Source organism: Melanotaenia boesemani, chromosome 15 (assembly GCF_017639745.1).
Source record: "Melanotaenia boesemani isolate fMelBoe1 chromosome 15, fMelBoe1.pri, whole genome shotgun sequence".
NCBI classification, from domain to species: domain Eukaryota; kingdom Metazoa; phylum Chordata; class Actinopteri; order Atheriniformes; family Melanotaeniidae; genus Melanotaenia; species Melanotaenia boesemani.
The window spans coordinates 34,633,911-34,649,958 of NC_055696.1; the positions used below are offsets into that span (position 1 = coordinate 34,633,911).

Below are 16,048 nucleotides of genomic sequence, written 5' to 3' on the forward strand. Positions count from 1 at the left end.
GTTAGACAGGGGGTACATATTCTGGCAGCCTGTGTGAATCAGCCTGCCAGAATCTGTGTCCCCTGCCTTTAAAGCATGAAATATATCTAATCTTCACAATATTCTGTCTATTTGTACTATGGATCATGCCTAATAAATGCAGTGAAAAAGATCCATTTATGTTTTCAAATAGAAGAGTTAGACAGGGGGTACAGATTCTGTGTGAATCAGTCTGCTAGGATTCGTATCCCCTGCTTATATTATTTATGATATATCCCACCATCAGATGTTTTTATTCATAGGTAGACTACCTTATGTCATACCAAAATACTGCAGTCAATATGATTTGGTTTACTCTTTATTTGATTCTAGCAGCCAGTATAACTCTGCACAAATAATGTTTTTCTTTTGCTAAGATTATCTTTATATTTTAGTATCATAAGTTTTAATTTACAGGGAATTTGTATGTCAATCTTTACAGGCTTTCTTAATATTATCAAAAAATGAAATAACATTTCGAAATCAATTAAAAGTAACTCATCCTCATTTGTTCATTGTAAGAGCAGCAAACTTAGCGGACATGGCCTAATAGTTCAATAAGCCTATTTATGCTAATTAGTTGGGTTCGTGGCACGGTACACAGCGTGCTGCAGGACTTTTGATACTTAGCAGTTAATACTCTATTCTTCATTTTGAGGACAAAATGAATCCAGAGGAGTACAAAAACATTTTACAATACAAACTTAACGGGACATACCCGTCTCTCTTAACAAAAAGAGACAAATTTTTGCTGAGACGAAAAGCATCCCTTTACGACATTGAAGGTAAGGCGATTGAGCGTCTTTTCTTATTATTAGCTTTACGTTAGAGTATGGTAATTAAACTGACTACCTATAAATCTATTTATTTTCCTTTATATAGATGAAGAGTTGTATTATTGGCGTCACAAAGGCACTGATAAAACTGTCAAGACAAAAGTTGTCTGTGGCACAGAGGAAGCCAATAACATTTTTAATGACTTCCATGCCAGTGCAACTGGGGCACATTGTGGCCAAACCAAAACCAGAGACGCGATCTCTAAGAGGTTCTACTGGCCAGGCATGTCAGTGGAAAGAATCTTGACCGACCAGGGGAGAGAATTTGTTAATTCTGTTAGTACCTTTGTCCTATCACAACACTGTAAACATGCTTAAAGCAAATTGTACAATATAAATGTATTAAATGGTAAATATGGCCATTTTAAACTTCCAAAATTTAAATGAAATAACTTAAAAGCCAAAAATGTTTTATTCATTGTTAATACTCCAGATCAACAAAGAAGTGTGTGGTGCCTTGGGCATCCAAAGGAGCCTCTGCTCTCCATATCATCCTCAAACCAATGGATTGGTTGAGAGGATGAATGGGACGATTCAGAGGTAAGTCCTTTACTTTTCCATACAACATTGCAACTTTTCATACAACTAATGAATACATATTTACTTAAATTTTTTTAAGTTGCCTTTTTAATAACATGTTTATGTGGAGGAATTTTTATCCAATAGCCATCCTACAACTAAACTTTTATTTTTTTTTTTTAATTTGTTTGCAGAGCCTTGAGTAAAGTGGTTGTCCGCCACCTAGAAGAATGGGATGATTTCCTGGATCCTATAATGTTTGGTCTTCGTACCAAAAAACAGATGACCACAAAATACTCACCATACTACCTCATGTTTGGACGAGAGGCTCGGTATCCCTCTGAAATTCCAGAGCATCTTGAGGTAGATTGGTCAGATACTTCACATGTTTGTTAAACTCTGTTACCTGCTACATATGCAAATAAACACATTACCAGTTTCACATAAAGCAGCAACCACATGAATATCTATGAGACATAATTTCATTTATAAGCATTTTTCAAACATAGGTAGCACAAAGTGCTTTACATATTACAAACAACAATGGTAAAAAGAAATTGTATTGTAACAACTATGTTCTATTATTGTAGTACACTTCCAATGATTTATCAAGTAGCAATAGCAAATGTTCTGTTGAAGAACTTATTACACAGACAAAATGTGTTTTTTCTATTCATTCTCTGTAATTTATCATTTCAGTCAAATACATAATATAATAAGAACAAAACACTGAAAAGATTCTAAACAATTAACATTTTGTGCTTTCCTCAAAGATTGACAACACTGTTGAGGAGGCAGTTGGAGCAGAGGAAATCTCTGTGAACATTGAGCGACATACTAAACTTTTGGAGGTTGTCAGGGAAAACCTCTCAAAAGGTCATGACAAAACAAAGGGCAAGATAAAACCTGATTAACAGCCTGAGCTGAAAGTAGGGGACAAGGTTTTGAGGAAAAATGTCCGAAATAGTAGCAGAAAAGGGGGTAAGCTGGAAGCTAGCTTCCTAGGGCCTTTTACTATTGTGGCCATGCAGGGAAAGAGTGCTGACCTTCAAGATCAGAAAGGAGTGATCTATCCAAGGATCAATGTTGACCAGCTGAAGCTCACCTTTGACCCCGTCCCCAGAGTTCCACACAAAAATCTTAGGAACCAACCAACTCCCCCCACAGCTCCAGCTCCCCAACCACCAGCTCCAACTCCTACACCTTCCTCAGTTCCAGCTACCCCACCATCAGCTCCAGCTACCCCACCATCAGCTCCAGCTACCCCACCATCAGCTCCAATTCCTCCACCATCAGCTCCAGCTCCAGCTCCGACACCCTCCGCAGCTCCAGCTACCCCACTTTCAGCTCCAACTGCCTCCGCAGCTCCAGCTCCTCCACCATCAGCTCCAGCTCCAACTTCTCCTGCAGCTCCAGCTCCCCCATCGCCTGCTTTCACTCCCAGATACACAAAAACTGTAGCAGAGAAGTGTAAGTACTAACTTAATAAACTAATTAACTAACTTCATACATACATACATACATACATACATACTGCATACATGAATGCATACAAATTTACTTGAGACAAGAAAACTTATATTTAGTGTTAAATTGTATTTAGCCCCTAAAATGTTTGCATAATTCATTCATTAATTCCCATAAGTAACAATTTTGAATGTTTTTGTATTTTTTTTTATTTTTGACAGACTTCAGAGATGTCTGGGCTGGAAATGTTTCCCATGTCCTCCTGTCCAAAGTGGGGGCATACAAAATGTTTTATTGGGACATATCCCAAATTGGACCAAATATGGAGATGGAAAGTGAGGTATACCTTAAGGCTTTAGAGTTTAACTGCTTTCTAAATTTACTATAAACCTAATTCCTTTCTAACCTTCAGATGAAATATGTTTTTACAGGCTATCAATGCATACATGTCAATCATTGTGAGGGATCACAACGCCCAAAACACACAAAAAGCAGCTGTGATTGACTCTTTTGCAATGACGGCAATATGGCAAGGAAAATCCTCAAGAATTAAGGTCTATATCTGTTTTATTGCAAACTTGGATGTACTCTTAAAAGCAGAGTATTTTTGGTAAACCTGAAATAGCAAATACTTTTATGGAACATATTTTTGTTATATTTTATATTTAGTATTACCGACAGCTAACTTTTATTTCTTTGTTTAATTCCTTGCAGATCAAACCCCTGGACTACCACATTCTTTTGGGGATCATAAATCAAAACCATCACTGGATATTGGCGGTATTTACAGAAATTAAAAAACATACCTGTAGTACAGGCAAAACTTATGTAAATTTTATATAACTCTTTTTTTCAGGCTATCTATCCACATGAAAAAAGATCCCTGCTAATGGATCCTCTGGGAGAGTCCAAACAAAATATAAAGCGATGTTTGGAGAGAACAAGGTAAGATATGTTTCACCCACATGCATATACACTTGTGCTTGAAAGTTTCCATCCCTCCCATTAAAAGTGGAAAAAATCTGTTGCCAGTGAAACCAGTCAAATTAACAAAAAAAAAAGGTATATACATATTTCATGTAACTCATGACATTGATTTTGAATTATTTTGACAGAAATATATGAAAATATATAATAATAATAATAATAATAATAATAATAATAATAATAATAATAATAATAATAATAATAATAATAATAATAATAAAATTAACAAAAACCAAAAAAACAAATGAGCATAATTGGGCTCATGAACGAAATTTTTATTGAGCACAACATTGAGGTGATCACTGCAATCAAGTGTTTTCAATAATGTTCTATAAGACTTCTTCATCTTTTAAAAGGTATTTTGGCCCTCTGTTCATGAGAAAGGTGCTTTAATCTGTCTGTTTTTTTTCTAAACTACAATCTAAAATCAATAACCTATTTTACTGAATTTAAAATTCGTAAATTTTAATTATTGTTACTTTTTGCTGATCCTTGTCATTTGAATGACTACAGTTAATTTAGTCTTTTCTTTAATGAAAGGGTATTTAAACTTTGAAGCACATCTGTATATAGTTTTGTGGGTATAATCTGCTATGTATGAATACTTTTGTCAAATGTGTAGTAATGATGGACTTGTTTTGTACTTTTGTAGGGCTTTCCTTAGAAACAAGGGATGCAATGTGTCAAGGTGGACATGTGACACAGTCGAACACCCCTTCCAAACAGATGGCACCTCATGTGGAGTGTTTTCACTGAAGGTATATCCCCCCACACACAGAGAAAGCCAATAAATCGGCTTTTGGTGAAGCATCTGTCACCACGTTTTAACTTTGATTTACTTACTCTCTCAGTTTGCAGAAAAAATCCTACAAAATGAGAGAATTCATTTCAGTGCTACCCAACAGGCCATCAACAGATACAGGATGGAAATAGCTGTCACTCTCCTCCTACAGACTGGTTAGTTATATGCTATACTAGACAGACAACAGTCAGTTAAAACCCTGACCATCATAGCACTTTTTGCTTTAGATTAAGACTCAACAACTTACATGATTTCAAGTCTCAACTAATATTGCTTACTTTGAACATATTAATGAAACATCAATATTACTTTTGTTACAAAAACATAGACCTCAACAGATGTGAGACAAGTCAAATTTCAGCTCCTTTTATTTTAAACAGATGACCTAAATGACTTGTGCTTCTATTGTGGGACAAAGGAGCATGAGACAGACATTGACTGGGTAAGAAAAAAGAGCAACTGTGAATTTTGAATAGTAAATTCTATATGTTGAGATGTTATTATTACTACTCTAGATCATTAGATTAATATTACTCTTGTTGGCTTGCACCATTTGGCCTTCATACTTTGCATGCATAAATTGTATGAGATTATTATTTGAAAACAATTGTCTTTTTCAGATCCAGTGTGATATTTGTCTGCGGTGGTTTCACCAGACCTGTGTAGGAAGCCCATCACCACAGGAAACTTTTGTTTGCCCAGCTTGTGTTCACTGAAAAGTGAAGGGGGATGAGCTGCTCTCAAATGCAGCTTCAGTGTTAACTATAATAATTATTGTTTTCATATGTTGCTTTAGGTGTACATTATTTTTTGGGATGTATATAGTTAATAAATTGTTTTGAAAAGTTAAATAAAGGTGTCAAGACACTGCAAATGTTGTGCCATAGAAACAAATTGAAAATGCCCATCTCTTAACTATAGATAGCTGCCCCCCCCCCCAAAAAAGTTCGACAAATAAAGTCTGATCTGCTACAGTTTGTTTGTACTAAGGACATCAAAAATCACTAGCTTTCTGACAATGTTGAATATTAAAAGACTTTATTAAGCAAAAAAAGAAGAACTTCCTTATATTAACTGCATATTTTAAGTATAACATATTTATGAATGAAAGCATCTGATGGTGGGATATATTACAAACTATAAGCAGACGTAGAAATTCTTGCAGACTGAGTCACACTGGCTGCTAGAATTTGTATACCCTATATAACCACAGTTAAGAGACCTACCTTCCTCATATTTACAGCATTTACAGCACTTGCTGCCAGAATATGTACCCCCTGTCTAACTTTTCTATTTGAAAACATAAATGGATCTCCTTCACAGCAGCTAGTAGGCATGATACATAGTACAAATAGAGAGAATATTGTGAAGATTACATATGTTCCATGCTTTAAAGGCAGGGGACACAGATTCTTGCAGCCCATTATTTTCAGGCTGCTAGAATGTGTGACATCTTTACATTTTGGCATATGAATGCCAAACTTCTCTCATATTCTGTCTATAGACTAAATAGGCAGCTGTCAGCTTTTGTGAAGAAAGTGTGAACTTTTCCATACTTAAATGATCAAATATGATAAACTGTGTGAAAACAGCTTGTGTAAGAGAAGAGACTGAGCTTGAAAGACGTGATGACAGAATGTAACCTATGCAGTATGATGGATTAACTTCCAGGTACCTTAAAAATTGTATAAGTGCAAAGTTTTTCTGGCAAGTATTAATTATTATATATAAATGCGTGTAATAATCGGGTTTTCTGGATCAACGGATCGCTTATCACTTATTAAACTTCATTATTCATATCTAACAATGTGGTGAATGGACATAGCGACAAAAAGAAGTTGACTAGTTACGAAAACCGCGATTTGGATATATATAAAAGAGAGCTTAGTTGTTTTACTGTGAAGCGGGCGGACTGATTTAGTGACGAGATCTAGAATTCGTCAGCCAAACAGTAGCAAACTTACGAAAATGGAGACAAATCTAATATTCAATGCCGCTAGAAATCCTCGCTGAAATAACAAAAATTCCAGCAAAATTATTCAGGACACTCCTATGCCGTTGTTTCGTTTGTTTGCGTGGTGAAATCGATCATCATAAGCGACCATACGCTGCTGAGCGGCAGTGCGCGCTCCCGAGACAGGGGAAACAAATTGTGTCGGGGATAAGTGCCTTGGCACGACACCGGCGCCGTTCCACTTTTATTTCCGTGGAACAACTTTTCTCTTGGTGAGAGAAGACTTTCTGTGTGGGAACGCACAGCTAGAGAACCAGAGAATGTGGAAACTGGGGAACCAGATTGTGCACACGATCACGACTACTGCGTGGGTCCGGATCCTGCCGTTGTGGACAGTGTGCTGGAGGAAAAGCAGAGGCTACGAGAGGAAGTCGCTCCACTAAGGCAGCAGCTGGAGCAGATGGAGCAGATGTCCCTGTCACGTTTCGGGATACAGCGATTTGATGGGTCCGATGTGGACATTCGTTTTTTCACCCGGTAAGTACATTTGTTAGTTATCTTATACTTTTAGACCAGTTATATGGAGCCCCTCTTTAGAAATAAAGTGATAATAATAACGATAACAGCAATGACAATAATAATAATAATAATACATAGCCACGCTACATAATGCATAGTCTATTCTTCTTAATAATAATAATGTTGTTGATGATGATGATGATAATACAGTGTCACAAGAGGAGCTCCATTATTTTATTTTTTATATTGGTGAAAATAAAGAGCTGAGTTATAGCACAGGAGATGGTATATTGCTTTCTGCTTATTGCTTACTGTAAACATCTAGCTTACATGTTGTCGACTGTGAGCAGGTCTGATTGTAAGGTCTGACAGCAGCAGGGTGAAAGGGGCTGCTCTGTACTGTGAAAATGTTAAGCATTTATTTCATAAGGTAACCCCTCAGTATAACTGAAGTTTGCAGGAGCTTCACCTGTAGAATCTGCAGGTAGTAAGCAGCCAGGTGGATGATCAGATGCAGATATCTGCTGAGAGTGAAACATCAAGGGGAAATGAGGGGTCGTCTTCTTATATTTGGATAGACTGGTTTACTTGTTAGACTCCATGAACATGGAAATTAAAAGCGTATTCTGAAATACAAATTAATAAGACCCCGGTCTAACAGGTGGTTGCTTGTAGCAGGAAGGTTTACTTCAGATCGCAGATGAAGGTCAAGAACACCAAAAGCATCATCAATGGAGAGATACAGCAGGTCCTTCCTCCCCTCTGCTGTCAGACTCCACAATTAGGCCTGTTCACAGCAGTGTTGATGTATTTATATTGTAGTTGTGTATATATATATATTTGTATACACAACGTGTTTATCTATTCATATTGTTTTACTTGTTTACTGTGAAATTGTACAGCTGTCTACAGCACTATGAATTACCCCACTGAGGCATAAATAAATGTCTATCTAAAAAAAATTTACACAGCGTGTGGGGAAAACAATGACTGAATATCTGACTAATGTAGTTTGGTTAACATTTATCCTGCTTATGGTAATTTTCAAAATAATAAATAAAACAAAATGGAATGTCCCTCAGGTGAAGTTAGGTCTCCATCTGTTTCCAGGTTTGCATCTTATGACCACCTGATGCGGTTTTGGCAGGTCATTCAACCATCACTGAAATACATGGTCCGAGCGACCAGCTTAACTACTGATGATGCTGGACGACTGAGTGCTCCCACGGTAGGCCTTATTTGTAATTATGTGATTTTCCAACTAGAGCACAATAAAGTAGTACAGCCAACCATTTATTTCTTATCTTGTGTGTTTCACAGGGACGGGCTCTACACCCAATAGATGAGATGTTCCTGTTCCTGAACTACCTGACCTTTGGACTGAAGCAGAGGGACCTGGCTGACCGCTATCAAATCCACCAATCTACTGTGAGCAGAATAATTCTCACATGGAGCATTTTTTTGCTTTCTGTCCTGGGTGCACAGAGAATCTGGATGACACAAGAGAGGATCCGGGAGTACCTACCTGCAGAGTTCAGAGACTATGCTGACACCACTGTGGTTCTGGACTGCACTGAGCTGAGGTGCCAAACCCCTTCTTCTCCCTTGCTACAGAGTGAGGTCTACTCAAACTACAAGTCCCACTGCACCCTGAAAGGAATGATTGGTATAGCACCACATGGTCCAGTGACCTTTGTTTCTCCCCTCTATGCTGGTTCGATCAGCGACAAGCAGCTGTTTGTGGAATCAGGTCTTTGCAAGCTTCTCCGTCCAGACTCAGCGATCATGGTGGACAGAGGCTTCCTGATGGACAACTGTGTGCCCTGTAAGATGTACAGACCTGCATTTCTTTCAGGAAGACATCAAATGCCTGAGAGTGAGGTCAGGGAAACGCAGGCAATCGCACACCTCAGAGTGCATGTGGAGCGTGTGATTCGAAGATTGAAAGAACACAAGTTATTGGATTCAGTCATTCCTTTGAATATGTTTGGTAACATTAATCAGCTGTACGTTGTTGCATGTCTCCTGCTGAACTACAAAAATGGCCCCTTGGTTAAGGCTTGGGCAAAGTAGAACAATCAAATCTGACATTGCAAGTGATTATTGTAGAATAGTTAGTCATTGAATGTGATATTGTTATTGCTGTTTTAAACATTTTGATGCAATAAAAAAGGCGATCTCACAGCCTTCCTTTGGGACACAAACGGTGGAATTTTAATTGTTTTGTGTTTGTTTGTTATTTACAAGCAGAGGTGGGTAGAGAAGCCAAAAATTCTGAAATAATAGTACTGTTACATGAGAAAAATATGACTCAAGTAAAAGTCAAAGCTAGTCATCCAAATAATTACTCTAGTTAGACTAAAAAGTACTTATTGAAAAAAACTACTAAAATACTGACAACAACATCAGATATATTCTTTTTAACTAAAAATCAATAACTGAAACAGTGATGAAAAAAAATGAACATGAATAAAACATCCATCACATTAAAACAGTCTTCATAAAACTGACGTAGCCACCAGCACAGTATGTTTGTTTTCTGAGATGGTCATGTGGAAGTCGTGTAACAAAACTGATTCATATTAATAAATGGCCAAAAAATAGAAGCAACGAGTGGAATGCATGCAATTGTAATGGAGTAAAAGTAGTGTTAATTTATAAGTATATTTGAGTGAAAGTAAAAAGCACACCGTTTTAAAACTACTATAAAAAGTACATTTTTTGTAAAAACTTACCCAAGTTAATGTAATGGAGTAAATGTACCACGTTACTACCCACCTCTGTTTACAAGCAGTGCAAGCATCATAATCAGTTTTCTCTTTTATAGCTTGTAGAACTTCATCATCCCTGTAAATCCTCTGAATGAACAGGTCATCCTCAGTGTAGACTACAAAGTCGCACCATTCAAATCCACTTAATAAAAGTTGCCCCTGCACCTGCCAGTAGTAGGCATGTGATTTTTTTAACTGAAGTATGTCATCAGAGACCCTGAGGTAAGTGCAGTCCACATAGCTTCTGACATGAGGACACTTCACCTCTACCAGTCCAAATGCAGGTTCAGCTTTTGGGTCGTAGATCAGACCATCTGGTGAAGCCCCAAGCCACGGCGCATCGGGATGAATGATGAAGCCACATGGGTAGTGGTTGACGTCCCTCGCCAGACAATACTCCTCTATTGCCTTAGGCTCCAGCTCGAGGCCTCTCTTCATGTCGGCAGTTTTGTAGCCTGACCGGGAGATTCGAACGGCCAAGCTTTCTGCCGATGACTGTCCTCTCACATGGCAAACGTCTCTGAAGCACATCACATGGATAAACAGTATATAATTAAACAGTACAATTATATATATATATATATATATAAACACTATACTATTATTAAAACCAAAATGCATAAGGTCTGCTAGGCTGCGGTTTCTAAAAAAGATGTTTATATGAAGGCAAAGTTTTAAAAACAAAATCATATTTAACACAGTTTCTTATTCCGACAGGATCATCATGTTTGTTTACAACTATATATCCTGTTGGGTGAAAAGTGCACATACCTAAATCTAGAGGATGTCACACGCAGCCTCCTTAAGAGGTGCCATTCCTGCAGAGAGCTTTGCTGCCTTGTGCTCTCCTCAGTTCGGTGGGCCATGTCATGTGATGTTTCCAGAGACATCATGTGGAGTTGCTGATGATGGCTCAGTACAAAGCAGCACTTGGTGGGGCCCAAGAAGTAATTGGAGGGAGGTACAGATGGTCGTGGTGTTGCAGTGGAATGCAAACACGTTTTAGGTGGGCTCCATGCTGGGAGGAGATAGGAGAGGACACTTCCTTCTTGAACTTTGCCAAAGGCACTGTCCGCCAGTGGTATAGCCCCTGAAAACCCCACGGTGGTTATAAGTGGAGCAGTGTCCCTTGGCATCTGTTCATAGGCCTCGTTCAGGTGAAGCACAGTCATGTCTGGGAGCTCGCAGGTCCGGTTTGAGGCTGCTTTGTATAAATTACTCCTGCAATTACAACATAGCGTCATTGTTTTACATGTTTAGTCAAATATTTTATGAGATCAATTCAGTTTAACCTTCTGACCTGCCAAACTTTGGAGTAGACTTTATTCTTAAGAAGTTGTTCACGCTGCTTGTTGGTTTGGTATCATCTACCATGTACTATGTACTCACTGCATCTATGCCTTCTCTTGTGCCTCACTGTTAACAAGCTGTGTGCGTTAAGAAGAAGAGTGTGCATGTGTGCATGCTTATAAAGGGAAATTCAATGAAACAGACAAAGGAAAATAAATGAACTATTCTATGTGTAATGTATTACCGGATTCCTTCAGCCAGTCTTCTTTCTTTGGGTCTTGCTGATACTATCACCATCTGATTGGTCGGACCAGGTTTGAAGCCCTGTAAAGAAATGTAAAAGTTAAAGATGATGTTTTTCTATGTGTGTAACTAACAACATTATGTTAAAAAATTTGGATTTTTCACCTGAGTACGAGGTTTGTGCCACTGCTGTTCAGAATGTGTGCAGCTTTGTGTTGGGGGTACAGCTGTAAGTCCCTTCTGGCTGTAATCAGCAGACTGATACAGCAAGGCTGCAACATGACTGCACAGGGCAAGCCCAGCAACACATGAACACTGGTACGTCAGCAGCTCAACAGGTTTAGTGTCTTTGAGAACCACCTGTAAAAGAAGTTGATAGAAACAGTACCATGTGAAGTGTTTTTATATCCATGCAGTGAATGATAGCCCTAAAACTGGTATGACTTATAAAAACACAGCAACTAAAGTTGTTAAACTTGTTATATGTTTTAGCCAAATATTCTTATATATTAAAATACTGAATAGACATAAAATACTGAATTATTTTTGTCTAGTGTGCATTTCTGTAGTACCATTAACCTGCCAGGGGGTCTACAGGGACCATTGAAAGCATCCTTACCAGCTGCATCACCGTGTGGGGTGGGAGCTGCACTGACTACAACAGGAAAGCCCTGCAGCGCATTGTGAATACAGCTGGCAAGATCATTGGAGCAACACTCCCCTCCCTACAAGACATCTACAGCACACGCCTCACCCGAAAAGCCATCACCATTGTGAGCGATGCAAGCCACCCCGCACACAACCTGTTCAGCCTCCTGCCCTCTGGACGGAGGTACAGGAGCCTCCACTCCCGCACCACCAGACTCACCAACAGCTTCATCCATCAGGCTGTGAGACTGCTAAACTCTCGCCCCACCCCCCTGCCCCTACCCCCTCCCCCCCCAACCCCAGCCCCAACTAAACTCTCGCCCCCACCCCCCAGCCCCAGCCAGCAGAACCAAAGACTGTTAACATTACTGCTACTAAGTATGCTGCTAAGTGCGATTACTGCCTTGCACTACAAACCCTGCGAACACTTGTATTACTTGACTGCCTTGCACTATAAACCCTGTAAATACTTGTAACTTTAAATTGCACTACAAACCCTGAGAATACTTGAAACTTTAACTGGAGCTGCTTCCTCACAGTATATCTCTTCATATTGTAAAACTACTGGAAGACTCAAATGCACATATGCTGATCTTGTTTGTGATACCTCTTAGCCTTGTTTTGATACCTTTTATTTATTTAAGGACCAGACTTGTCTGTGCACTTTATTGTTTGTCTTGTCCTACTTGTCTTGATACCTGTATACGCATGGGACAGTGAGAAACGTAATTTCGATTCCTTTGTATGTTATGGGCATGTGAAGAAATTGACAAATAAACCTGACTTTAAGACTTTACAGATGGAAATTAGCCTTGAGCTATATTTACATTTGACTGAATGTTCATTAATATGCATCGTTTCCCCTTATTTCGTCTAAATGAAAAAAAAAACTCCTGACAATAAATGTAGAGCTACATAGTTCCCATCACATTAATAAACCAGAGTAGAAAATGCCTCTGAACGACAGACATTACCAGCAAAAATTACAGCAGCATCAAAACCCAGAACTGCAACTAACTGCCGTTTGAGGTGATATTTAATAAGTAAATTCTTCCCGCTGCTCCCATTTCCCTACACTCAATGAATGCGGCTTCTGGCTCTTTTTCATGGATCTGAAGCACTTTGTCCTCACTGTCACTTCTGTCTCATTCTTGTCGGAAACTGAGGAAGAGAAGCAGTAGTGACTTATTAGCAAATGGTGCTAACCAAAGAACACACAATTGGCGTGTCGTGAACCGGAAGTTAAAAAAACAGCACCGTGCATAAAGCCCATTCAGAAGGAAAAATAAAAAAAAGGAATTACCAAAATCCAAAAACAGGGCAGATTTTAAATTAGGTTGTTCTTGTCAATGACCGCTAATGCCGTTACAACTCGTGGAGAAAACGGAGTTAACGAAGCTGAATGTGTTAAATACGGAATGTGAGCCGCTAAGCATTATGGGTCACATGCGGGTGATTACATTAGTTTGTTTTAGTAATGATTTTTGATACCTGAAATGAAAATTATAACTAGAAACAATTGGATCCTGGATATCAGAAACTCACGTTTTTCCTAGTAAGAATACTGTTTCAGATATCCAGAATGTTTATTTTAGATAGGAGGAATGTCATTTAGGATAGCTGGAAGTAAAAACGCAATACACATGAATGGAGAACGTGACGTCATTTGTCCTAGTAAGAATGTCATTTTAGATATCTGAAATGTTGATTTTGACTAGGAAGAATTGAAATACAGATATCTGAAATATATATCCCGTTAACCTAATAAATGTTAAAACGGCTTGCCATATACATATAGTTGTTATGGATGCTGCCATAAAGAGGGATGAAAGGCAAAAAATGATGAAAAGACAACCTAACAATGTTTAGAACAGCAAATAAATGAATAATTCTTTATATGTTTTCTTTATTTTTTAGTTCAGTCTTTTTTTAAGCGTATTTTGTTTTTATCAATCAGGAGTCTGGAACATGTCACACTTTTAACTGTTTAAATATTTCCTCCACACTCTTCATTAACAGACGTTACTGTGACGGTAAACCAGCAGGATCCTCCAGCAGCAGCTTTTACGTTTCATTTCCAGCCTGGACATGAAACAGAGGTGAACGTCGTCTGAAGAGAGGCACCCAACTGCAGTTAAGATGGCGGACGACGGCGCCGCCATTTCTCAGCTCAATCCCGGAAGTGACGTAGCTCAATCCCGGAAATGACGTAGCTCGGTCCCGGAAGTGACGTAATCTAGACACCGGAATGTTTTCTTCTTCGTGGGGAATCAACACGCACTTGCATCCAGACCCCGACGAAGTTCTTCTTCTACTGGCAGTAAGACGTGACGGAGAAAGAGCGTACGTAAAAGACTATTTTAATTATCATCGATCTAACAGGTGGTATCGTCTCTAATATGCACTTTTTGCTATCCACAAATACAATATATAAAATCTTTAGAGGTCATTAGCTGCTGTTTCTCCACCAAGTCCATCTTTGAGATTTATGCAACGATGCGGGCTAACGTTAGCTTTGCTAAAGCGAGTGTTTTTTTTTTTACTTTATTTCAAAGTGTGTTGAATACAATCAGAACAGAATAAATGTTCAACATGCTGGCAGACAACGTCAAATACAAATGCAACAGATGCATAAGGGATGCGCAAATACAAGAGATAGAGAAAGATTTAAAAAGAAAAGAAAAAAGAAATAAATACATAAAAAGAAAAAACAACAAAAGGGGGGGGGGGGGCTAGGGATTTTTAAATATACGTAGAGCTTCTAATGTTGTGTAGAGATTCACAGCATTCTTTCCTTTCATGTGACTTAGAGAATAGAAATATTGGTTTAACTCTTTGTGAAAAGCAAAGAATGTGGGTATGGATTTCATAAACCTATTCTTGTGTATGAAAAACTTTCCAAATATTACTATGGAGTTGATCAACATATTGTGACAGTTATTTTTAATCATAAAACCAAATAAAACATTTTCTCTTTTTAGAACAGGAACAGGCAGAAATTTAGATAACCAATGAAATAAGTCTGCCCAAAAGGCACTGGTGAAGATACATTCATAGAACATGTGATCTGTGGTTTCAATATGATTGAAACAGAATACAATTATTACAGTCAAAGCCAAAACGGCTATAAAGAAAATCACATGAAGGATAAATTCCATTGAGGATTTTAAAATGAATTTCCTTGGCTCTTGGAGCACACACTTATACTGTATTTAAAGATGGATTTTTTTCTTTTGCACTTTTTCCAACAGATCTTTGAGCTTCTGAGGGTGATAGAGGAGGTCATGGGTCTAGGAACCAGGATAAGGAAAGGAGAGATCAAGCTTCTAGACTTGGTGTTTGATGTCATGCTCCCAGAGGTAATATGGTCCGTTTTGCTGGTTTGGGAAATGAGAGTAAATTATTGGTTGAGTTTGATCAGTATTTTATTCATTTGAAACTTGTAAGAAAAAAAACAAAGAAGTGAATTCTTTAGAGCATCACAAGGTACGACTGGATCATTTAACTGTTTTTCAGATCCTGATCAGCATCCTGGACGATGAAGGACTGACCCGGCTACAAGCTGAGTTATTAATGGCTAGAGGGAGACTTTTTTAAGTGTAAACCTCCATTTTGTTTATTCATTTTTTGTTTTTGACTCCTAATTTTGGAATATTCTTTTTTATTTGCTCATCATTTTTGTTAAAGCTTCTACCTTTTGTCTTTATTCTTAAAAGATTTAATAAAGTTAATTGCAAATATGAGAACTTTTAAGTCAATTTCTTAAAGTTACCAGTGTGATGGTGTCAGCAAAACACTTGATTAATCCCAAAAAGTCATTTCAGTTTTGTGACAGTGTTGTTTTATTAAGAAAACAATTATGATGATGAATTACTTAATCCAGAGGACGATGGCTACTGGCTGTAATGATCTCTTATACTTTTCTGCCTACAGAAGGAAGACAGATTGAACATACTATTTCCTCAGTGTTGTGTAGAGGGTGTGTAGTTGTCCT

The 16,048-nt window shown here is 38.1% G+C and overlaps 1 protein-coding gene and 2 long non-coding RNA genes across 4 annotated transcripts; 2 read left to right on the forward strand and 1 right to left on the reverse strand.

Annotated features, from left to right (window-relative positions):
- Positions 1–1,089: 1,089 nt before the first annotated feature.
- Positions 1,090–5,378, forward strand: LOC121654674. Of its 2 annotated transcripts, none has more exons than XR_006012982.1 (11): positions 1,090–1,130; positions 1,288–1,394; positions 1,568–1,736; positions 2,147–3,180; positions 3,272–3,394; positions 3,555–3,620; positions 3,697–3,785; positions 4,480–4,585; positions 4,679–4,784; positions 4,958–5,071; positions 5,250–5,378. XR_006012982.1 is itself a non-coding variant. In XM_042008908.1 (11 exons), exons 4-11 carry the CDS (start codon positions 3,031–3,033, stop codon positions 5,343–5,345), a joined length of 798 nt encoding a protein of 265 aa, XP_041864842.1. In that variant the 5' UTR covers positions 1,090–1,130; positions 1,288–1,394; positions 1,568–1,736; positions 2,147–3,030; the 3' UTR covers positions 5,346–5,378. The 2 variants fall into 2 exon arrangements, 1 of the variants encoding a protein (XP_041864842.1); XM_042008908.1 differs by having other exon boundaries at positions 5,010–5,071.
- Positions 5,379–11,041: 5,663 nt separating this feature from the next.
- Positions 11,042–11,606, reverse strand: LOC121654695. Its single transcript, XR_006012984.1, has 3 exons — positions 11,572–11,606; positions 11,408–11,487; positions 11,042–11,094 (listed from the first exon to the last, which is right to left on the reverse strand). It is a non-coding gene; the product is annotated as an uncharacterized LOC121654695 (long non-coding RNA).
- A 2,776-nt stretch (positions 11,607–14,382) lies between these two features.
- Positions 14,383–15,812, forward strand: LOC121654694. Its single transcript, XR_006012983.1, has 3 exons — positions 14,383–14,397; positions 15,306–15,413; positions 15,571–15,812. It is a non-coding gene; the product is annotated as an uncharacterized LOC121654694 (long non-coding RNA).
- The last annotated feature ends 236 nt before the right edge of the window (positions 15,813–16,048 follow it).

Bases quoted from the DNA above. Each gene is read 5' to 3' on its own strand.
- LOC121654674 (XM_042008908.1), top strand. From the start codon at position 3,031: ATGTTTTTGTATTTTTTTTTATTTTTGACAGACTTCAGAGATGTCTGG. The intron at 3,786-4,479 runs GTAAGATATGTT...GTACTTTTGTAG, and splicing joins CGATGTTTGGAGAGAACAAG to GGCTTTCCTTAGAAACAAGG. The intron at 4,586-4,678 runs GTATATCCCCCC...TTACTCTCTCAG, and splicing joins GTGGAGTGTTTTCACTGAAG to TTTGCAGAAAAAATCCTACA.